Source organism: Oncorhynchus nerka, linkage group LG24, assembly GCF_034236695.1.
Source record: "Oncorhynchus nerka isolate Pitt River linkage group LG24, Oner_Uvic_2.0, whole genome shotgun sequence".
Lineage (NCBI taxonomy): Eukaryota > Metazoa > Chordata > Actinopteri > Salmoniformes > Salmonidae > Oncorhynchus > Oncorhynchus nerka.
In genome coordinates, this window is record NC_088419.1 from 44,551,161 (window position 1) to 44,575,201 (window position 24,041).

The window sequence follows — 24,041 nt, forward strand, 5'->3', positions numbered from 1 at the left end:
TCTCGGGCGTGGGTGATGTTGGCTTTTGCCGACTGGTCGAGCACCGGTTAACACTATCAAGTGCGCTATTTTTCCGATGTTGCCCTACCGGAGTTACACGGTAGTTGAGTCACTGCTATTAGCTTCACGACATACATACTATGGAACGCCGTGTGGGTCTTTGCATGTCAAAAAAGATACAGTTGCACTGTCAAAGCTGTACAAAAAAGTCAGCAAATGAGCAAACACCAGCCATGAACGATGTGTTTACAATACCGTGTTGGTAATAAAGCATAATTTGTTCGACTGCAACTTCTGGTGTAGCTAGCTTTAGCTTGGTGCCTAGCTAGCACCAATACAACCAGCCTGAAAACAGTGACCAGTAAAAACTACAGTCATTTTCATTATTCTTAGAAATGATTTAGGATTCCTTGTGAGTAAGTATTAGCTAGGTTGCCACTTGTTGTTCGCCTATTGAAATTGAACTTCAGTTCATGAAAATAAATATCTAGCCAGCAACTTAACCCTGTTGCCCAAAGCTAACGTTGTAAGCAGCCAGCTAGCTTCATCTGACTAATGAGGCTCGACCGTACCGGGTTATGTGTTGTGAAGCTAGCCGCAATAGGATTAGGCACAATAGTGGAATTTGCGGTTTGCCTTCAAAATAAAAGTATGTCATTGACAGTGATGCAAATGAATACAAATAATAGAATTATGCATTACTTTTATTTTGAAGGCTAACTGCAAAGTCCACTATTGTGGCTAATCCTTATTGTGGCTAGCTTCACATAGATGGGTCCGACCACCATTAATCAAATAAGAACTGTCTTATAAATTAGGGTTATTTTAGATGATGACACCTAGCTATATAGTTAGCTAGCTAACTATTGCTACTGAAACAGATTATGTCGTTTTGCTATGTTGTTGGGGAAGAACATTGTTTCATCCATGAGTTAGCTAGCTTTTTTTATGACCAGCACTGTAGGTGCGCGAGACAACTTTACCAGCATCATAGCATACGTATAGATGAATCGTTGCGACATATGAAATACAAGTGATAGTGTAATCAATATGTAATAACTACGTAAAAAATGTATGAGCGTGTTAAATTATTATGTGACGTGCAGTCATATTCATGTCCTGATTGGTCAACAAGCTTATTTGACACGTCAAATAGTGCTATTTGGCACGTCTAATAGTGTTAAATATAATATTTTTTGACAAGAAAAGATCCAAACGGTGCTCCAGAGAAATCCTGTTTGAGAATGAAACGACTGAACAAATGAACAACGAAACAGCACAAAAGTAAGTGAAAGAAATAGGTTTTGATTATGTTTTACAGGTAATGGGGACATACGTAATTGCCAACCAAATAACTTTTTGGTCAGTGTGGGGTGTGTGTGTGTAACCTTTATTTAACTAGACAACACAGTTAAGAACAAATTCTTATTTACAATGACGGCCTACCCCCAAACCCGGACGACGCTGGGCCAATTGCGCGCCGCTCTATGGGTTTCCCAATCACGGACTGTAGTGACGCCTCTTGCACTGAGATGCAGTGCCTTAGACCGCTGCGTCCATGTGTGTGTGTTAACTATTTAACTGTAGTAGAATGCTTAAAAGGCCGCTAAAATGTTTAATATCAATTATCGGTATCGTTTTTCTTTTTTTTTGGCAAGGAAAGTATCGGATATCGGTTTTGGCCAAAAATGTCATTTCGGTGCATCACTAATTATGATGTCACAGAACAGAGGCACATCTGATTGATGTTTTTCACACTGGTCACTATTAGGGCTGTGATGGTCATTGAATTTTGGATGACTGTAGTTGGCCAGTCAATAACCGTTAGAATTTAAAACATATATATGCAGTACCAGTCAAAAGTTTGGACACACCTACTCGTTCAAGTTTTTTCCTTTATTTTTTACTATTTTCTACATTGTAGAATAATAGTGAAGACATCAAAACTATGAAAAAACACATATGGAATAATTTAGTAAGCAAAAAAGTGTTAAACAAGTGTTACTTCAACTCTGTGAAGCATTTATTTGGACTGCATTCTGAGGTGCAGTTAACTCCAATGAACTTATCCTCTGCAGTAGAGGTAACTCTGGGACTTCCTTTTCTGTGGCGGTCCTCATGAGAGCTAGTTTCATCATAGCGCTTGATGGTTTTTGCAACTGCACTTGAAGAAACTTTCAAAGTTCTTGAAATTTTGCGGATAGACTGACCTTCATGTTTGAAAGTAATGATGGACTGTCATTTCTCTTTGCTTATTTAAGCTGTTCTTGCCAATATATGGACTTGGTATTTTACCAAATTGGTCTATCTTCTGTATACCACGCCTACCTTGTCACAACACAACTGATTGGCTCAAACGCATTAAGAAGGAAAGAAATTCCACAAATGTACTTTTAACAAGGCACACCTGTTACTTGAAATGCGTTCCAGGTGATTATGAAGCTGGTTGAGAGAATGCCAAGAGTGTGCCAAGCTGTCATCAAGGCAAATGGTGGCTACTTTGAATATACACTGCTCAAAAAAATAAAGGGAACACTTAAACAACACAATGTAACTCCAAGTCAATCACACTTCTGTGAAATCAAACTGTACACTTAAGAAGCAACACTGATTGACAATACATTTCACATGCTGTTGCGCAAATGGAATAGACATCAGGTGGAAATTATAGGCAATTAGCAAGACACCCCCAATAAAGGAGTGGCTCTGCAGGTGGTGACCACAGACCACTTCTCAGTTCCTATGCTTCCTGGCTGATGTTTTTGTCACTTTTGAATGCTGGCGGTGACAGGCCAGTACAGGAGACAGGCCAGTACATCAGGAGACGTGGAGGAGGCCATAGTAGGGCAACAACCCAGCAGCAGGACCGCTACCTCCGCCTTTGTGCAAGAAGGAGCAGGAGGAGCACTGCCGGAGCCCTGCAAAATTACCTCCAGCAGGCAACAAATGTGCATGTTTCTGCTCAAACGGTCAGAAACAGACTCCATGAGGGTGGTATGAGGGCCCGACGTCCACAGGTAGGGGTTGTACTTACAGCCCAACACCGTGCAGGACGTTTGGCATTTGCCAGAGAACACCAAGATTGGCAAATTCACCACTGGCGCCCTGTGCTCTTCACAGATGAAAGCAGGTTCACACTGAGCACATGTGAGAGACGTGACAGGGTCTGGATACGCCGTGGAGAACATTCTGCTGCCTGCAACATCCTCCAGCATGACCGGTTTGGCGGTGGGTCAGTCATGGTGTGGGGTGGCATTTCTTTGGGGCCGCACAGCCCCACAGCCCATGTGCTCGCCAGAGGTAGCCTGACTGCCATTAGGTACCGAGATGAGATCCTCAGACAACTTGTGAGACTATATGCTGGTGCGGTTGTCCCTGGGTTCCTCCTAATGCAAGACAATGCTAGACCTCATGTGGCTGGAGTGTGTCAGCAGTTCCTGCAAGAGGAAGGCATTGATGCTATGGACTGGCCCGCCCGTTCCCAACACCTGAATCCAATTGAGCATATCTGGGACATCATGTCTCGCTCCATCCACCAACGCCACGTTGCACCACAGACTGTCCAGGAGTTGGCGGATGCTTTAGTCCAGGTCTGGGAGGAGATCCCTCAGGAGACCATCCGCCACCTCATCAGGAGCATGCCCAGGCGTTGTAGGGAGGTCATACAGGCACGTGGAGGCCACACACACTACTGAGCCTCATTTTGACTTGTTTTAATGACATTACATCATAGTTGGATCAGCCTGTAGTGTGGTTTTCCACTTTAATTTTAAGTGTGACTCCAAATCCAGACCTCCATGGGTTGATACATTTGATTTCCATTGATCATTTTTGTGTGATTTTGTTGTCGGCACATTCAACTATGTAAAGAAAAAAGTATTTAATAACAATATTTCATTCATTCAGATCTAGGATGTGTTATTTTAGTGTTCCCTTAATTTTTTGAGCAGTGTTTATTTTTGTTGATTTCAAAATAAATGTAACTTTTATTTAACTAGGCAAGTCAACCTTTACGGTTACTGGCCCAACATCCTAACCACTAGCCTACCTGCCAAGCAGTGCTGACACACTGCATTGATTTTGGTTGTGGCATTTTTTGGGGCTGGTTTTGTTTGATTGCTTTGGCATCTTTCAACACTCCTCATTATCACCTATAGACATGCAACCACTCACTTACACTACTGATGACTGAATACATACACCATTGTTAATTGTATGTAGGTTACCTCAGTTAATCAATCTATTTTTGTTATTCCTTATCTCCACGTTATCTCCATGTTTGTTACGGGCTTTGAGCCGGTTCGTGACAGACTTCTAAGACGGAAACTCTGTCATCTTTCTAGAGCTCCGACTTTCCGACCTAAAGGTCACTGACGTCATGACTTGACCTAGTTTTTTTCACCGAGTTCCCAGTTGTCTTGAAAGCAGCATGACCCATCAGATGAAGGTACTGTCAGTCTAGGAAAACATAAAAGCAAATTATTTGCAAATGATTTCAGTTTATGCTCAGCTGTTCTTCGCAAGTGCTACACCAACTGACCTATTTTGTTATCAAAGCTCGACTTTTTAAATATAATTTGGTCTGAGAATAACAATATTGGCAGGCCAGACAATATGCTGTGATAATGTATTGGGCTTACTACACAAACCTCATTCCTACAGAACAGTTTTTATTAGGTTAATGTAACCTTTTAAAATTCATGCTTAAAAATATATATCTCGGCTTTCTTTTAGACTGCGAAAGTGATCTTGATTCAAAAAAGGTTGGTGACCAATTTTCTAGAAAAACAGGCTGTAACTGACTGGAAACACGCCATCTGAAATCTGTGGTGTTTCACTCAGTATTTCTCTGAAAGTTATTACAGGGCCAACAATATATTCAATCCCCAATCTTTATGAAACATGTACAGTTCAATGGGCCTCAACACAATTGATTCCCAATAATTTTGGCAGCAAAATGGCCATGCTATATTTAGTTTGTTTTTAGTATGTAAGGCTTTTCTATGGCCTTTGTCTCTGGGGCCCTACATAAGAATGCCATTTTGAGTTAGCTGGTGCCTGGGCCTATTAAAACATCTGCTGTTACAGAGTAGTATGTACAGCAGCTGGTTGGAGTTGACACAATGTAAAGTATGTAAAGTATGCACCCCCCCCCCCCCCCCCCTGATATAAATCTAATCTAGGTAATTTGGTCATATGACATGTCCACCACTGCAGGTTATTTGTTACTCGGTGTAGTTTTAACTGCAATAGAGAGGCTCGGATACAGTAGGCTAATGACCAGGAAGTGAATTGAATTGAATAAATTAATTGAATTATAATTGATCCTAAACCTATCAATGACTGTGTAATGAAATAAGAATTTTTTCTTAACGTACTTGCCTAGTTAAATAAAGGTTAAATATATATATTTTTTTAAATGACAAGGTGATTCATTCATCAAAGTTAACTAAAGCTCAGAGGGATATGGTCCTGTGTGTCATGCTGCCTTTGGTGTTATTGCTTGGAGCCCCCCTGGCTGAGGTTAAACCACTTCTAGGAACGTTTTTCATGAGAATACCTCAGTGAGCCAGTCATTTGTTTGTGGTTGCAACCGGGTATACACAGCCCTAATTCAATTAACAGTCTGGGGCTGTTATGGGGTATATAGCTTTTGCATTATGGGTACATTGGCAATACTGCTGCTTGAACAGGGTTAGTGGTCTGGAACCGATCCAATTGGGTCTCCTCAAATCGGATCTTAAAATGTTTTGTATGATGGGTGATGTTAGTCTTGTGTAGCTTTCCAAAATAGTGTAAAAGGCCATGTATAACATTTCCACAATGTGACTCTGTATGGACGCAGGTGTGTATGTAACAGCTCTCGTGGGTTGAAGAAGGAGACCAAGGTGAAGCGTGGTGGGCGTTCATGATTTTTTATTAACTGAACACCGCAACAAAATAACAAAGTAGAAAAAACAAAAGTGCACAGTTCTGTCAGGCAACAAAACAGCTAAACAGAAAATAACTCGCCACAAAACCCAAACGGAAAATACCAACTTATATATGATCCCCAATCAGAGACAACGATAGACAGCTGCCTCTGATTAGGAACCACACATGGCAAAAAACAACAAAGAAATAGAAAACATAGAAACAGAAAACCTAGAATGCCCACCCTAATCACACCCTGACCTAACCAAAAACAGAGAAATAAAAGTCTCTCTAAGGTCAGGGCGTAACAGTGTATGGGTGGATATGTGGAAGTACCACTTCTCAACAGCACATCGCACACAATTTAGTACACCTTTAATACCTCCCACTGCAAATGGTGTCTGAGTTCATACCATGTTTTAGCTGGCATAGCACTTAGTTCAAACAGTGATTATGCTGTATTCTGCGTCAGCCTCTAATTTGATCACATATCTGGACAGCTGACAGTCCTCCCAGGCAGCCAGTCTCAAAGAGCTCTTTCATCCCAATCTGCATGGATGTTTGACTCAAAGTTAAGCATCAAGAACACATTTTATTAGTTGAGAAAGGAGTATCCGTTAGGAGTGTAAAGTTGTTCAGATCTCAATACAGTATGAGTGTGTTTTGTCTCCACCTCAAGGGCTAGGTCACACTTCACACATGCTGAATGCCCTTTTCCTGTCACTCAGCCTTTGATGTGTTTTATTAGAGTGAGCCCCTTCAGCCCACATCTATTTTAGAACTCTCGACTGTATATGTGACAACATATGGTCAACTTAACAGAAACCTCTATTTGTTCAAAGAGCTTTTCCTCCTCCCATGTTGCATTGTGTAGTCTGCGTCAGCCTCAGCCCCCCGTCTGTCGTAGCCCAGCCTAGTATAGCCACATCCAACCTAGGTTAGCCGCATTTGAGCCTAGAATGGCCAGATCAGCTCAGATCTACCCCTCCCAGTCCAGGCTCTTATTGTTGGCGTCAGGGGCCAGGCAGTGCTGGCAAATTTTTCTCTCAGAGCTGTGGGAGGATATCCTCAGGAAACACCTCTGGAGAGGGTGGGGCCCGCCTCCCCTTGGCCCCTGTCTTTCCTCCAGCCTGGACTGGGCTGCTGGTTGAGGTGTAGGGGTTAGTGATGCGCGGGTTGACTCATAACTGCAGTCCCTGCAGTTATATCTGCGGGGTGGGTGGGTTTAGAGTCATCAAATATTGTGTGGATGAAGGGCAGATTGAATAAAGACAAAACAATACCTTAAAAATCCATAAATGTATTCATTTTGTGCAATTTAAATCTATAGGCTACATTGATGTGTTTCTTTCATTATCTTAAGCTATCTGGCATTAGTGCATCAGCCTGAGCTTCAAGGCCTAACTGTACAGTGGCTTGCGAAAGTATTCACCAACCTTGGCATTTTTCCTATTTTGTTGCCTTGAGACCTGCAATTAAAATGGATTTGTGGGGGGATTTGAATAATTTGATTTACACAACATGCCTACCACTTTGAAGATGCAAAATATTTTTTTTATTGTGAACCAAACAAGAAATAAGACTAACAAACTGAAAACTTGAGCGTGCAGAACTATTCACCCCCCCCCCCTCCCCCCAAAAGTCAATACTTTTGCAGCAGTTACAGCTGCAAGTCTCTTGGGGTATGTCTCTATAAGCTTGGCACATCTAGCCACTGGGAATTTTGCCCATTCTTTAAGACAAACTGCTCCAGCTTGGATGGGTTCCGCTGGTGTACATTAATTTTTTAGTCATACAACAGATTCTCAATTGGATTGAGGTCTGGGCTTTGACTAGGCCATTCCAAGACATGTAAATGTTTCCCCTTAAACCACTCGAGTGTTGCTTTAGCAGTATGCTTAGGGTCATTGTCCTGCTGGAAGGTGAACCTCCGTCCCAGGCTCAAATCTCTGGAAAAAACTGAAACAGGTTTCCCTCAAGAATTTCCCTGTATTTAGCTCCATCTGTCATTCCTTCAATTCCGACCAGTTTCCCAGTCCCTGCTGGTGAAAAACATCCCCACAGCATGATGTTCTCGGGGTAATGAGAGGTGTTGGGTTTGCGCTAGACATAGTGTTTTCCTTGATGGCCGAAAAGCTCAATTTTAGTCTCATCTGACCAGAGTACCTTCTTCCATATGTTTGGGGAGTCTCCCACATGCCTTTTGGCGAACACCAAATGTTTTTGCTTATTTCTTTCTTTAAGCAATGGCTTTTTTTCTGGCCACTCTTCCGTAAAGCCCAGCTCTGTGGAGTGTATGGCATAAAGTGGTCCTATGGACAGATAATCCAATCTCCGCTGTGGAGCTTTGCAGCTCCTTCAGGGTTAGCTTTGGTCTCTTTGCTGCCTCTCTGATTAATGCTCTCCTTGCCTGGTCCGTGAGTTTTGGTGGGCTCTCTTGGCAGGTTTGTTGTGATGGCATATTCTTTCCATTTTATAATAATGGATTTAATAGTGCTCCGTTGGATGTTCAAAGATTTTGATTTTTTTTTATCCCAACCCTGATCAGTACTTATATAACCCAACCCCCTCCACAACTTTGTCCCTAACCTGTTTGGAGAGCTCCTTGGTCTTTATAGTGCCGCTTGCTTGGTGGTGCCACTTAGTGGTGTTGCAGACTCTGGGGCCTTTCAGAACAGGTGTATATATACTGAGATCATGTGACAGATCATGTGACACTTAGATTGCACACAGGTGGACTTTATTTAACTGATTATGTGACCTCTGTGGGTAATTGGTTGCACTAGATCTTATTTAAGAGCTTCATAGCAAAGGGGGTGAATACATATGCACACAACACTTTTCTGTTTGTTTTTTTATTATAATTTTTTGAAACAAGTCATTTTTTTTTATTTCACTTCACCAATTTGGACTATTTTATGTATGTCCATTACATGAAATCCAAGTAAAAATCCATTTAAATTACATGTTGTAATGCAACAAAATAGGAACAAACGCAAAGGGGGAGTGAATACTTTTGCAAGGCACTGTACGTGCACCAAATGCTTTTGGGATTGGACTGAAAAGGTTCATGTCGATCCACAGAAGCAAAAAGGCCAATGTCGGAGTTTGATTCAGTACGAGAAAATCGGATAAATGGAGACTTTTGAATGAAGAGAAGAGAGGGCCAGAAAAGTAATGGTTGGGAAAGATTTGGTGAAGGGGTAAAGAGAATGATAGGAGTGCTGCCAGCTATGTTATGTGTGATGTTTGTGAGGTGATATACAAATTTGTCACAATACGGGGACTTCAAACAGGCCTATGGCACTTCAAGGGAACTGTAGCCTACTGTTCAGATGGGTTAAATGGAAACAGAAATCTGGACACTGACTGTAGGTCTATAACCTCTCACATAGCCTTACTATTAACTCATGTAGAATTTTTTGCAGTAAAATTATGCAACAAATGTAGGCATAATTTTGACTTGAGAACAGGAGTGGAGAGATGATTGATTTTTTTCAGCATGTTGGGTTGATTTCACAGCTTTCGATTTCCTTACAACCAGTCAAACCGATGTCACTCGGAAATTTTGCACAAACAATCTTTCCCATTTTTTTGTTGTTAAGAGTATTGCATTTTGTCCCTTGGTCCCTAAACGTCTTTTCTCCACGAAATAATCAGAGATCACAGGGAACTTTACCGATGTTAACTAGATTGAAGCAGTCATTCTATCCATTTATGGCATTATTATGGTGAGCAAGAGTTTATTTAGTCTTGTAGGGTAACATGCAATGACAGAAGAGAAGCTGCATGTATCTAATTATAGGCAAGTTGAATAACAAATAGACTACCAAAATGTCAGAAATTATATGCAGAAACATATCTAAGTCAGGCAAAAAAATATCTAAGTCTGCCACATAAAAAATATTTTCTTGAACATATAGTCTGGCGGTTGTAGATGGTTTACTAGCAATTGCAGGTGGGTGCCAGTGAACAAACAGTTGACCCGCACACTACTAGTAGGGGTGTATGGTTGGGACAGGTGCCTTAGCACGGACGGAGGCCATTGTCCCCCTCTACTAAAGCCTGGAGGGAGGAGTGGAGTGAGAGATCGTTTACCCTCCATTGTAGGGAGAAGTTGTGTGGGCACCGCCAGCCTGGCCGGTCTCTTGGGGCTGGGGTTGGGGACAGTGTGTTCCACGAGGAGGAAACGGGAGCCAGTTGCTAATTCACCCACTCCCATTTGAAATTAATCATGAAAAGGATTCAAGTGAGTGAGAGGGTTTCTTTAACATCCGCCCTATAGTGTTCTGAACAGGTAACAAATGTAACTGATGGTACCATTGTCGTTCTATCATTACATCAGATACGCAATGGCCATTTTCATTTGTCACTATGCGCTCCCCTACAGCAGTGGTTCCCAACTCCAGTCCATGAGTACCCACAACAGCACACATTTTTGTTGTATCCCCAGAAATATAAACACCTGATTCAACACATTGAGGGCTTGATGATTAGTTGACAAGTTGAATCAGGTGTGCTTGTCCAGGGCTACAATACAAATGTGTACCGTCGGGTGTACTCAACGGCTGGAGTTGGGAACCACTGTCCTAGAAGATGCCTAGCTAGTCTCAAGGCTAGTCCTGACACTGACAAAAGTGTTGTCCACAGCGCGAACAGAACAACATACAACCAGTATGACAAACAGTGCTGCCAGGAATGTGTTCCTAAAGCTAGGATCCGAACAAACACTTTATCTGAAGTTAATGGTTTAGAGACATCTGGAACCTTCTGCTGCCATGACATATAACAAACACTTTATCTAAAGTTAATGGTTTAGAGACATCTGGAACATTCTGCTGCCATGACAAATAACAAACACGTTATCTGAAGTTAATGGTTTAGAGACATCTGGAACCTTCTGCTACCATGACAAATAACAAACACTTTATCTGAAGTTAATGGTTTAGAGACCTCTGGAACCTTCTGCTGCCATGACAAATAACAAACACGTTATCTGAAGTTAATGGATTAGAGACATCTGGAACATTCTGCTGCCATGACAAATAACAAACACGTTATCTGAAGTTAATGGATTAGAGACATCTGGAACCTTCTGCTGCCATGACACATAACAAACACTTTATCTGAAGTTAATGGTTTAGAGACATTTGGAACCTTCTGCTGCCATGACAAATAACAAACACTTTAGCTGAAGTTAATGGTTTAGAGACATTTGGAACCTTCTGCTGCCATGACAAATAACAAACACTTTATCTGAAGTTAATGGTTTAGAGACATCTGGAACCTTCTGCTGCCATGACAAATAACAAACACTTTATCTGAAGTTAATGGATTAGAGACATCTGGAACCTTCTGCTGCCATGACAAATAACAAACACTTTAGCTGAAGTTAATGGTTTAGAGACATCTGGAACCTTCTGCTACCATGACAAATAACAAACACTTTATCTGAAGTTAATGGTTTAGAGACATCTGGAACCTTCTGCTGCCATGACACATAACAAACACGTTATCTGAAGTTAATGGTTTAGAGACATCTGGAACCTTCTGCTGCCATGACAAATAACAAACACTTTATCTGAAGTTAATGGATTAGAGACATCTGGAACCTTCCGCTGCCATGACAAATAACAAACACTTTAGCTGAAGTTAATGGTTTAGAGACATCTGGAACCTTCTGCTGCCATGACAAATAACAAGCACTGCTTTGAGAGAAGGACAGAGAGATAACTCTAAAGTAAGAGAATACTACTGTAGCTAATTTGGCAGTTAGTTTAGCATGCAAGAGGACCAAAGAGGTCAGTCAGCAAACTGAGTTTAGTCCTGCAAGCTAGTTATGGAATTCTTCAATAACTGACAGAAATGGCTTGGTGTGCTATTTACAACGGGGGTTATTTCAGCTGTGGAGTACACATTATTGCTGCTTTTGTTGGGGGGGTTTCTCAAAAAATGACAGAAAGAACATCTTGCTGGCTCATGAGTTATTTGTCCTCATAGACTAATAACATTGACTGCTCAGGGAAATCAGGACCTTGAATGCATCCAGGAGAGGGGTTGAATAGCAACACCCAGATTTCCCTCCAAAGAACAGGCCTTATCAGTAAAGAGTTGCAGCTCTGGCACAATGAGAGCCTCGAGTAAATGTTTCATCACGGTGGTTTAGGTTGGATTGAAGGGCACCGATTGAGATACTGAGTTATGATTGAAAAAAAGGAAACAAACAAACTCAGCAAAAAAAGAAACGTCCCTTTTTCAGGACACTGTCGTTCAAAGAAAATTCGTAAAAAATCCAAAGAATTTCACAGATCTTCATTGTAAAGGGTTTAAACACCATTTCCCATGCTTGTTCAATGAACCATAAACAATAAATGAACATGCACCTGTGGAACGGTCATTAAGACACTAACAGCTCACAGACAGTAGGCAATTAATGTAACAGTTATGAAAACTTATGACACTAAAGAGGCCTTTCTACTGACTCTGGAAAACATCAAAAGAAAGATGCCCAGGGTCCCTGCTCATCTGCGTGAATGTGCCTTAGACATGCTGCAAAGAGGCATGAGGACTGCAGATGTGGCCAGGGCAATAAATTGCAATGTCTGTACTGTGAGAAGCCTAAGACAGCGCTACAGGGAGACAGGACGGACAGCCGATCGTCCTCGCAGTGGCAGACCACGTGTAACAACACCTGCACAGGATCGGTACATCCGAGCATCACACCTGCGGGACAGGTACAGGATGGCACTAACAACTGCCTGAGTTACACGAGGAACGCACAATCCCTACATCAGTGCTCAGACTGTCCGCAATAGGCTGAGAGAGGCTGGACTGAGTGCTTGTAGGCCTGTTGTAAGGCAGGTCCTCACCAGACATCACCGGCAACAACGTCGCCTATGGGCATAAACCCACCTTCGCTGGACCAGACAGGACTGGCAAAAATGGTCGCGGTTTTGTCGGATTTGCGTTTATCGTCGAAGGAATGAGCGATACACTGAGGCCTGTACTCTGAAGCGGGATTCATTTGGAGGTGGAACATCATGGTCTGTGGTGGTGTGTCACAGCATCATCGGACTGAGCTTGTTGTCATTGCAGGCAATCTCAACGCTGTGCGTTACAGGGAAGACATCCGCCTCCCTCATGTGGTACCCTTCCTGCAGACTCATCCTGAAATGATCCTCCAGCATGACAATGCCACCAGCCATACTGCTCGTTCTGTGTGTGATTTCCTGCAAGACAGGAATGTCAGTGTTCTGCCATGGCCAGCGAAGAGCCCGGATCTCAATCCCATTGAGCACGTCTGGGACCTGTTGGATCGGAGGGTGAGGGCTAGGGCCATTCCTCACAGAAATGTCCGGGAACTTGCAGGTGTCTTGGTGGAAGTGTGGGGTATCATCTCACAGCAAGGAACAGGCAAATCTGGTGCAGTCCATGAGGAGGAGATGCACTGCAGTACTTAGTGCAGCTGGTGGCCACACCAGATACTGACTGTTGCTTTTGATTTTGACCCCCCCACCCTTTGTTCATGGACACATTATTCAATTTCTGCTAGTCACATGTCTGTGGAACTTGTTCAGTTCATGTCTCAGTTGTTGAATCTTGTTATGTTCATACAAATATTTTCACATGTTAAGTTTGCTGAAAATAAACGCAGTTGACAGTGAGAGGACGTTTCTTTTTTTTGCCGTTTTTGAGTTTATATTCTGTTCTTTTGGTTGCATTTGAGCAGATTTTTTTTTCTCTGTGCGTACATTGCAGAGTGAAGTTGATGAGTAATTTCGATGTGTGCGTGAGTGTAATTGGCGTTTGGCTCAGAGTGGATGATTACATTGCCACATGGCTGGATAAGAGCGTCTGCTAAATGACTTAAATGTAAATGTAAATGTACAGCTGCCTGATACGGAAAGTGTTTCTTGGTCATCAAGGGGCTTGCTTTTGTGACAGATGAGGCGTTTGGTTTGTATGCTATGCCTGTGATCTGTAGAGAGCTGCCATCCACTACTACTGCTCAGCAGTGACCCTTGGATGCCTCTCCAGATCCCATGAATAATACTGTTGCAGCACCACCCACCACCTTCCCAGGGTGGTCACATTGAGAATGACAGGAATGCTATGGCTAATTGATTTGATGAGTAGGGGTCAGAAGGTCCCAATGTCACATCCATCCCCAACATCTCATCATCTCCTCACCCATGCACTCACATGGCCTGGGACGGGATATAGCCTAAGCGTGTATGTTACCCACCAATAGTCCTAGATTCCCGTCAGAACACTCTGTCCTATACATCTCTCTGTTAAGGGGAAAAGGTGGCATATTCTAACGTGGAATCCTGGACTGAAACCTCTCTCCCTGTGGCTGTTAGTGAGCCATGTGTTTAAAAGAAGAGCGGGGTAACTTTACTGATAAATGTCTACATATCATGCAGACGTATTACTACAATATAAACAGTACGCAGTTGAGCAATCCCTGTCATCAGTCTTAGATACAGTAAACCATGAGACTGGTGAGTCAGGTTAGTCCTCCCACTAGTGGTTTACCCCATTGACTTAGAATAACAAACTCCAGCCTCCAGTTTTTTTACTGGAAGATCGACACAATATTTCCCCACCAAGCTGTTGGTCAGATGGTTGTTGCGTAAACTACTGAAGTGAGGAGATTGGACCTGCCCCAAATGGGTTGTCACAGTGTTCTTCTGAAGAGGTTCAGCTGAACAGGACATTTGGGAATGGTTGGTAAGGAGAGTGAGAACAGTGTTCTGGCTTGAAACGTGGGGCCTGGGGATCTCTCTCTCTCTCTCTCTCTCTCTCGCTCTCTCTGTAATTGTGTGGGTTAATGGTCTGGGTGTTGTCTTTAATAGCCTGTTCTTATTGTTAGCATGACTATTGAACTTGAATCGAGACAGGGTGGTGCACTCTTGTATGCACGAGTGGGAGCCATTATAAAAGCAAAAACATTTGGTTTGGTCGACTGCATTATGGCTTCTGTTCAACTCCATCAACCGTCATTGTTGTCATTCCTTCTATTTTCTCTGAATTCAATACACACACATTCCACACACATTGACAGAATTTTACAGGCCCCAGTTTTGTTGTTGGTCAGATAACACTGAGAGAAAAATGCCTTCTCCAAAGGCTCTGTGTTAGAAAAAGGCCGTCTTGATTTTCTCAGCTTCCAGATGTTTCATCCCCTCCAATCCCCCACCACCGACAGTCAATACCCCACAAATCAACCCCTGTCCACTGGCCCCAACCCCCCCCCAGGACCCCCCCCACACTGCCATATCAACTATTCGTATCACATTTCCTCACTCCCACACACACACACACACACACACACACACATAAACTTCCATTGTTATAAACGTATGGTTGTATTTATTGTCATCTCGTCAAATCATGCCATTGATCGTGATATGGATATTGATCCATACTGCTCTCAGCTGCATGATGGGCTGTATGAGCTCATGGCCCAGAGGAATCCCACCTGTGCTAACACACACTGGCCTCCCTCAGAGGAACACTGCAGTAAGGAAAGACCTAGCACACTATAACAACACTTTAACATGGCCAGCGTGTTTAGTAGGCCCAGAAAAGTCATGAACTTTTACTGATGATCTGGGTGAGTTGTAATCAGGTGTTCTACATGAACAGACACAGTGAATGCACCTGTATTGGCTGGGTCTGTCTGTCTCTGTCTCCCTCGTGGACATGGTAGGCTTAACTCTGGATCGATAGTGGCATGTTTGTGGTGATTAGGCAGTACTGTAGCTAGTCTCTAATAAGAGTGTGAGGAATGTGAGGGAAAGCATGTGCCTGCCCGGGGCCCGGCGAGGGAGGGAGGGCTCCATAGGGAATATCAGCCATCTCTAACCATATGTCACAGCCTGGATGTAGCTGGAGGTTCTAAGGAATATATTCTAGTCAGGGAGGCAGAGTGAGGAGAGAAAAATAGAGCAGAACAATCTGGCCTTTTGACTCAGGGCCTCTGTCTGCGACTCATTTAAATGCACTGTTGTTAATGTCTATTGCATTACCGTTGGGCGATGGTTAAAATTCACTTCCGGTTTGTGTTTTTCCACAGTGTGGCTCAGACTTGTTTGTTTTTAATTGTCTATTGTTTTCAATAGACCTCTCAGAAGAAGCCTCTCTCTGCATCCCTCAGGGTGTGTGTGTGTGCCTGCCCGTTGTGTGTGTGGCACACTGCCTCCACAGTGCCCCATTCATACCAGGCTGGCATGGAGATACTGGGTCCCGTTCAGACGACCATATAGAGACAGACAGAGAGACGGTTCACTCCTCACAGAGAGACTCCATACATGCTGACCACTCACCAAACCAGGCACTGACTAGATCAACATGGATGAATATTGAACGATTGGCTATCACTGCTATGGCTGAGATGTCTATCATGTCAACAGAGGATAGAGTTATGGACTCATAATTAAGTATGAGGGCTGGGTGATATGGCCTAAAAAGCATATCAATTATTTTCAAACTAATGGGCAATTTGTGATATACAGTGCCTTCAGAAAGTATTCACAGATTCCACATTTTCCAGCCTGAGTTTATAATGGATTAAATATTTTTTATCACCCATCTACACACCATACCCCATAATGACAAAGTGAAAACATGTTTTTAGAAATGTTTGCAAATATGTTGAAAATTAAATACAGAAATGTCTAATTTACATAAGCATTCACATCCCTTGCTATGACACCACAAATTGAGCTCAGGTGTATCACATTTCCTTTGATCGTCCTTGAGATGTCACTACAACTTGATTGGAGTCCACTTGTAGCCAATTCAATTGTTTGGACATGATTTAGAAAGAAAGACACATTTCTATATAATGACCAAACTGAGCAACCAGGCAAGAAGGACCTTGGTCAGGCTGGTGACCAAGAACCCAATGACCACTCTGACTGAACTTCATACAGTAGTTTCTTGGCTGTGATGGGAGAACGTACCAGAAGGACAACAGTCTCTACATCACTTCACCAATCTGGGCTTTATGGGAGAGTGGCCAGACAGAAGCCACTCCAGAGAAAAAGACACATGACAGCATGCCTGGAGTTGTCAAAAAGGCACGTAAAAGACTCTGAGAGCATAAGGCAAAATATTCTGTGGTCTGATGAGACACAAATGAAACTCCTTGGCCTGAATGAAAAGCGCTATGTCTCGACAAAACCAGGCACAGCTCATTACCCATCTAATAGCATCCCTACTGTGAAGCATGGTGGTGGCAGCATCATGATATGGGATGATTTTCAGTGGCGGGGACTGGGAGACTGGTAAAGATAGAGGAATGGAGCCAAATACAGGCAAATCCTTTATGAGAACCTGCTTCAGAGTGCAAACAACCTTAGACTGGGGGGGGGGTCCAACAGGACAATGACCCCAAGCCAAAGCAATGCTGGAATGGCTTTTAGAACAAGAATGTGAAAGTCCTTGAGTGGCCCAGTGAAAGCCTAGACTTGAATCCCATTGAAAATCTGTGGAAAGATTGCTGTTCACCGCTAGGCTTGGACAGTATCCAGATTGTCATACCCTCATACCGACCTTCTGCCATACCGGGATATTCAGTAAAACCCCTAAATGCTAATGAGCATAGTGTGAACATTTTATACAGTCTCTGACCGAAACCATTTTCAGGATAATCATCCCAGCTCATAAAGTTATACAAGTAACAAAAAAATGCTACTCACAGTTTGCTGCACAAAACTAATACTAAACAGAAAGGCTCTTGATCCAGGAGGGGATTCTCTGTTTTTACCGGCAAGATAGCTAACGAGCTTCTTAGCAAACCAAATGCACAGCCGCAGAGCATTTAGCAACTTTTAGACAGTTACCTTAATAATGATACACTATCTAGCTGCTAAACATTCATTTGTGAATTCCACACTGCAACTAGATCACCCGGTGGGTGACTCACAAGACTCCGGTCTCTTGTCGTTGTGTGCTTGTAAACAAACACAGCGTGACTGGGTACTACCGGTAAAGCCCCATTATTGCGATACAGGCCTTTGGAATATCGTGCGACACATACATTTGAATTCATCAAATTCATTCAATATATTACCCAGCCCTACTAAGTAGTTATGAGTCCAAAAACTTCAGAGAGAGGCTGTCAAAGACCAATGAGTTAGTTGATTCTCTCCCTCTGGTTTCCTGGTAATGAAATACACTAGGCACCAGCAGGTTCTGCATTTCTATTGTTATTTTACAGTTCCTTGAAGGCATTTGGGGTTTGTGTATTCTGTTGAATAAGGTATTTCTTGTTTATGTATGAGGAACCACACCACACTTCCACACAAAGACAGGAACCCAGCAGAGAGCTGAAAGCCCCCCTGTCCGGAAGAGGGTGTTTGGGTATGGGGTTTAAAGGGCCAGCAGCTCTTCGTTGTGCTTCAAGCATTACGCTGTTTATGACTTCAAGCCTATCAACTTCCGACTTTAGGCTGGTGTAACCGATATGAAATGGCTAGCTAGTTAGCGGGGTGCGTGCTAATAGCGTTTCAAACGTCACTCGCTCTGAGACTTGGAGTAGTTGTTCCCCTTGCTCTGCATGGGTAACACTGCTTCGAGGGTGGCTGTTGTCGATGTGTTCCTGGTTCGAGCCCAGGTAGGAGCGAGGAGAGGTACGGAAGCTATACTGTTACACTGGCAATACTGTAGTGCCTATAAGAACATCCAATAGTCAAAGGTTAATGAAATACAAATGGTATAAAGATAAATAGTCCTATAAGTCCTATAATAACTACAACCTAAAACTTCTTACCTGGGAATATTGAAGACTCATGTTAAAAGGAACCACCAGCTTTTATATGTTCTCATATTCTGAGCAAGGAACTGAAACGTTAGCTTTCTTTACATGGCACATATTGCACTTTTACTTTCTTCTCCAACACATTGTTTTTGCATTATTTAAACCAAATTGAACATGTTTCATTATTTATTTGAGGCTAAATTGATTTTATTGATGTATTATATTAAGTTAAAATAAGTGTTCATTCAGTATTGTTGTAATTGTCATTATAACAAATACATTTAAAAAATCGTCCGATTAATCAGTATCTGCTTTTTTTGGTCCTCCAATAATCGGTATCGGTATCGGCATTGAAAAATCATAATCGGTCGACCTCCAGGGTAAACAGATGTGTATGAATGGCAGGGTTGTGCTGCACTCCCTGTCCAGACACAGCGGGTGGCTGCCACCTCTCGTGTGTGTGTGTGTGTGTGTGTGTGTGTGTGTGTGTGTGTGTGTGTGTGTGTGTGTGTGTGTGTGTGTGTGTGTGTGTGTGTCAGGTGGAGTTGGAGGCCTTAGGCTTAATGGACCGTGGAGGCTATGGGCTAGTAGAGAAACACACTGGCATGTACACACAGCACACATACGCCACATGCACAGCACACCGGCCTCTAACAGAGAAACAAACAAACAGAAACACACTGACCCAGACACTCTTCATCTCTACAGGAATTTGTTTAAAGGTCTTTGTCTTCCACAAATCATACTGATTTACTTTCCTTCTCCTTTCCTTTCTCCTTCCTATTCTCCTACGCAACAGGTCATAGCTAGTATAGCCCACAGAGCTAATTGGTAAATGTGCTGGAAGCTCTAACCTGATCCATCTCTAACAGACTTGCCCTCCCTCAGTAGCACCACTGCGTTAGCTAATAATCTCACCCTAGAGTGGCAGCCAGAGGAAGAAGTGGCGTGCGAGTAATTCGATTTGTGTTCTCTTGCACACCGCCCGCCACACTGCACCGCCGTGCCCGGCCATGCTATCTGAACTAATTACAAGCGTATGTGACAGGGGTTTTATTAAGCTGTGCTTCACCCAGAGTGAGAGACAGATGGGGAGCTGAGGTTGTTAGTCAGTCCCTTTTCCCTCGCCTGGACTACTATACTGTGGAGGTGGAAGCAGTGGGGGGAGGGTGGAGCTTACTGAAGGGATTGGCTCAGCTTGAATCTTATACACTGTTTACAGTAGTGAAACCAATGTTATTCGTCCAGACAAAGGCTTTGGTGCCATTTTGGGCCCTCAAATTGAGTAATCAGTGTGAATCTGCAAGTGTCTCCCCAACTTACAACTTATTTCTTCCATTCCAGTGCAAACATATGGCCTTATTTTATTCTCTCCCTCTGAATCCGATGTTTTCTTACTCTGTCTGTCCTTCTGAATGACTAACCACTCTCTCTCTTTGTGTGTATGTGTGTGTTGTGTAGGATGGTTCTCTGGGGAACATTGATGACCTGGCCCAGGAGTACTCAGAGTACTACAACACCTCATTCAGTGACGTAAGCGACCGCATGGAGGAGCTACGCAAGAGACGTGTGTCCCAGGACCTCGACATGGTACGTCCCCACAAACACACTCATCACATCACGTCACATACTAAGTACCCACAAACACTGATCATACTGTTGCATGTCCCTACAAACTCAAGTCCACGAACCCTACTGGAATACAAGAGAACTGAGTTCCCACCAACCATAATTTACTACTGCAGTAGAGTATACCTGAGTCCCATCAAAACAGGAAAACCACCATATAGACCTGCAGCAACTAGGCTAGGCTTACACAGTCTAGAAATGTGAAGTGAGAGCCAAGATTCTGAGGAAATGTTTCATTTTCTCAGATCTCCTTTTATAATTCATAATATCCTCAAACACCCCATTCTTGGATCGGCTTGGTATCTTTACAGTGTGATTGTCCAGTGTGCTGCCAACAGCCTGGAAGTCAGTCAGGAAGTAGGGGGAGTTTAGTTTGGAAAGTGAGCGAGCGAGTGTTTTGTGTTTGTGACTCTTTTCTAAAGCAGTTAGTTTGCCCTCCCGCCTCCCCAGTGCCTGAAAGTGCTTATTTGTGTTCTAGGGGTTCACGTTCACAGGGATGTAGGGTAGTGGGGCATGGCACTCCTGCGTTGCCTCGTTACTGATGGAGGTATTGAAGAATGCAGTTGGTTCTGGCAGCGAACACCGCTCTGCCCCTGTGCTGCTCGGAGCACCCCTGGGGGTCTATACTCCACACACACACATATATAAATGTGCTATGATGACACTATTCAAAGTGATTTGTATCTGTTTAGACCTCTTGAAAACAGATGGCATCATTTCAGTTATAAAGTCTCATTTCCAGAACCAATAGCCTAGACTGACCTCAGTACAGTGTACTCATCCTGAACCTAAAAGGAGGGAGCCGACTTAAACATTTCAATAATTTTTCACGTGCTTCGTAAACAAGAGGTGTGGACTAACAGTGAAATATTTTCTTACGGGCCCTTGCCAAAAATGCAGAGGGATAGGAAATAGAGAAATCATTTTTACAAGTAATAATAAATACACAATGAGTAACGATAACTTGGCTATATACATGGGATACCAGTACCGAGTCGATGTGCAGGTGTACCAGATAGTTGAGGTAGATATGTACATATAACTAGGAATAAAGTGACTAGGCACCAGGATAGATAATAAATAGTAGCCAGTCAAAAGTATTTGTGCAAAAAGGGCCAATGCAGATTGACCATGTAGCTATTTGGTACAGTATTGAACTAACTATTTTAGCAGTCTTATGGGTTGGGAGTAGAAGCTTTTCAGGGTCATGTTGGTTCCGGACTTGGTTCATTGATACCGCTTGCTGTGCTCTAGCAGAGAGAACATTCTGACTTGGGTAGCTGGAGACACAGACTGGTATAGAGGTCCTAGATGGCAGTGAGCTCGGCCCAAGTGATGTACTGGACCGTACGCACTACCCCCTGTAGAGCCTGTAGTTCCCAAACCAAGGGGTGATGTAGCCAGTCAAGATGCTCTCAATGGTGCAGCTGTCTAACTTTTTGAGGACCCGAGGGCCCATGCAAAATCATTTCAGACTCCCGGGGGGGGGGGGGGGGGGGTGTTGTCGTGCCCTCTACACAACTGTTTTGGTGTTTGTGAGTGTCAGAAGGGTGAAAGAAGAAAAGTATTTGAGTGTCATTCGCATAGCAACGGTAGGAGAGACGATGCGAGGATATGATGGAGCTGAGTGACTTGGTGTATAGAGAGAAGAGGAGTGGGCCTAGAACCGAGTCCTGGGGGACACCATTAGTGACATTACATGGTGCAGACACCCAGCCCTGAGAGGGTGGAGAGGAGGATCTGATGGATGAGAACAGAGAAGAGAGAGTCAGCTTTGGCAGTGTGGAGAGCGTCCGTGACACAGAGAAGAGCGGTCTCGGTCGAGTGACCCGTCTCGATCGAGTGACCCGTCTTGGACGCTCTAAGAAGGTTACGCACCCAATGCATATGGTACACTTCTCAAATGTCTGTTCAATTAAAATGCTGCAGGTCAAAAGTCCAGTGCCACATTTTCCTAATGGAAAACCTGGTGTGTGTGTGTTTTGTGTTTCCATGTGTGTGCTTACAAGTGTGTGAGAAGATGAGTGAAGTGGGTCACCTCTGCACGTATTGGGAAGGTTGGGAAGGTTCCATCCTGGGATGGGACAGCCTGCAGCTGTCTGTCCCCCCTGCACAACTTGGCAAGAAAGAGGGGGAGGAACAGAGAGAACATAGAAGATATGGTGTCAGAACTAGGCTTGGGAGGTATACCGTACATACCGTTTACTGGGGTATTTAGAAAAAGCCACTGGATGATTTTTCAATACAGTCAAAACTATTAAAAAATAATAATAATTCAATCGGTTTGAATATTTGCAGCGGCCTTTTAAGTTAACACTTGCAGTCAACGTGTGCAATACGTTAGGAGATAAAGCAGGTTGCTTCCTTCATTTCACCGGTCACATTTGACATGATGAAGCTTACGTAGTTCCCCAGAACAGTTGAGCCAGTCACGTGTTCGTTTGTCAATAGCACAACGGGCTGAAGCTGGAGCTGATGAGTCCATATCTACGGGTGAGTCTCTGATGTGCGGCGCACATCAGGCGATGACTTCAAATTGTATGCTATTCTCTACTACATTTTTTGCCTTCAGATATCTTATAATGGCTTTCTGCCAGAAGTCAAGTAGCTCTGGGTGACTTATCTGTACAGTTGCCATTTTTCCCCCCTGTGCTTCCTACTAGCGTTTTCTTCTCCTCTGTTCATCTCCTGTCTGCTCTGTGTACACCTGCTGCTCTTTCTCCAGAAAAGCATGCATCACAACTTTGCTCATTTACAACAATTGATCTTGTTTACTTTCGCGTGTAAATGTACCCACTCACCAAAAATGACATTCGGTAGCTACTGGCTATGCTTGTATAACTTTATGAGCTGGATTTGCCTGTCTTTGCAATTAGTTTGTTCGTTTTCGCTTGTTAGCATTTAGCTAACATGGTCTATATGATTCCGCTATTAGTTTGTGTTAATTGTTAGCAGTCTTGGTAATAGAGGCCAAATGGGCTTTTCTTGCGTTTTTAGCACCTACTTGTGTGCTATACAGGTAATATTGTAAATCCGGGATGAGAGAAGGACGGATGGTATGACAATGTGAACATCTGGATACAATGCCTCCCGAGTGGGGCAGTGGTCTAAGGTACTGCATTGTGGTGTGTGAAGCGTCAGTACAGACCCGGGTTTGATTCCAGGCTGTGTCGCAGCCGGCCATGACCGGAAGACCCAAGAGGTGGCGCACAATTGGCACAGTGGGGGGTTTGGTCGGCCGGGATGTCCTTGTCCCACTGCGCTCTAGCGACTCCTTGCGGCAGGCCAGGCGCATGCTTGCTGATTTGCCCCCAGTCTTAAAACAGAAGCACATAGCAAACATTCTACAGTCAGTATTGAGTGTTTTCAGGACAGTTTTCTTGCCAGCTGCCGTTGCTCCACTCTCTCCCTAGCTGGTGTTATGTGTCTAGACTGGACCTTCACAGACGGTCTCAATGTCCTTGGCACAATAGCTATGGAAAACTGGAACGGGGGAAGGAGAAGGGGCAGAGAGAGAACAGAGAGAACAGAGTAGTGTGTGAGAGAGAACAGAGTAGTGTGTGAGAGAGAACAGAGTAGTGTGTGAGTGAGAGAGAGAGAGACGGAGCAAAAATATTAAGAAATAAAGAGAGCGTGAGAGAGAGAGAGAGAGAGAGAGAAGGGGTAGAAGGGGTAGAGCTAAAGAGGGAGACAGGGCAGTGGAAGATAGAGAGAAAGGACTATTGTGCCA

General features: G+C 43.5%; 1 protein-coding gene across 5 annotated transcripts in view; it reads left to right on the top strand.

The window, feature by feature from the left end:
• LOC115108036 (SAM and SH3 domain-containing protein 1-like) overlaps positions 1-24,041 on the top strand; it is a 295,957-nt gene that overhangs the window by 210,303 nt on the left and 61,613 nt on the right. For all 5 annotated transcript variants that reach the window (XM_029631918.2, XM_029631917.2, XM_029631922.2 and 2 more), the window contains exon 2: positions 20,144-20,272. In XM_029631918.2, coding sequence (XP_029487778.2) covers positions 20,144-20,272 — 129 coding nt within the window. The remainder of the gene's footprint in view (positions 1-20,143; positions 20,273-24,041) is intronic.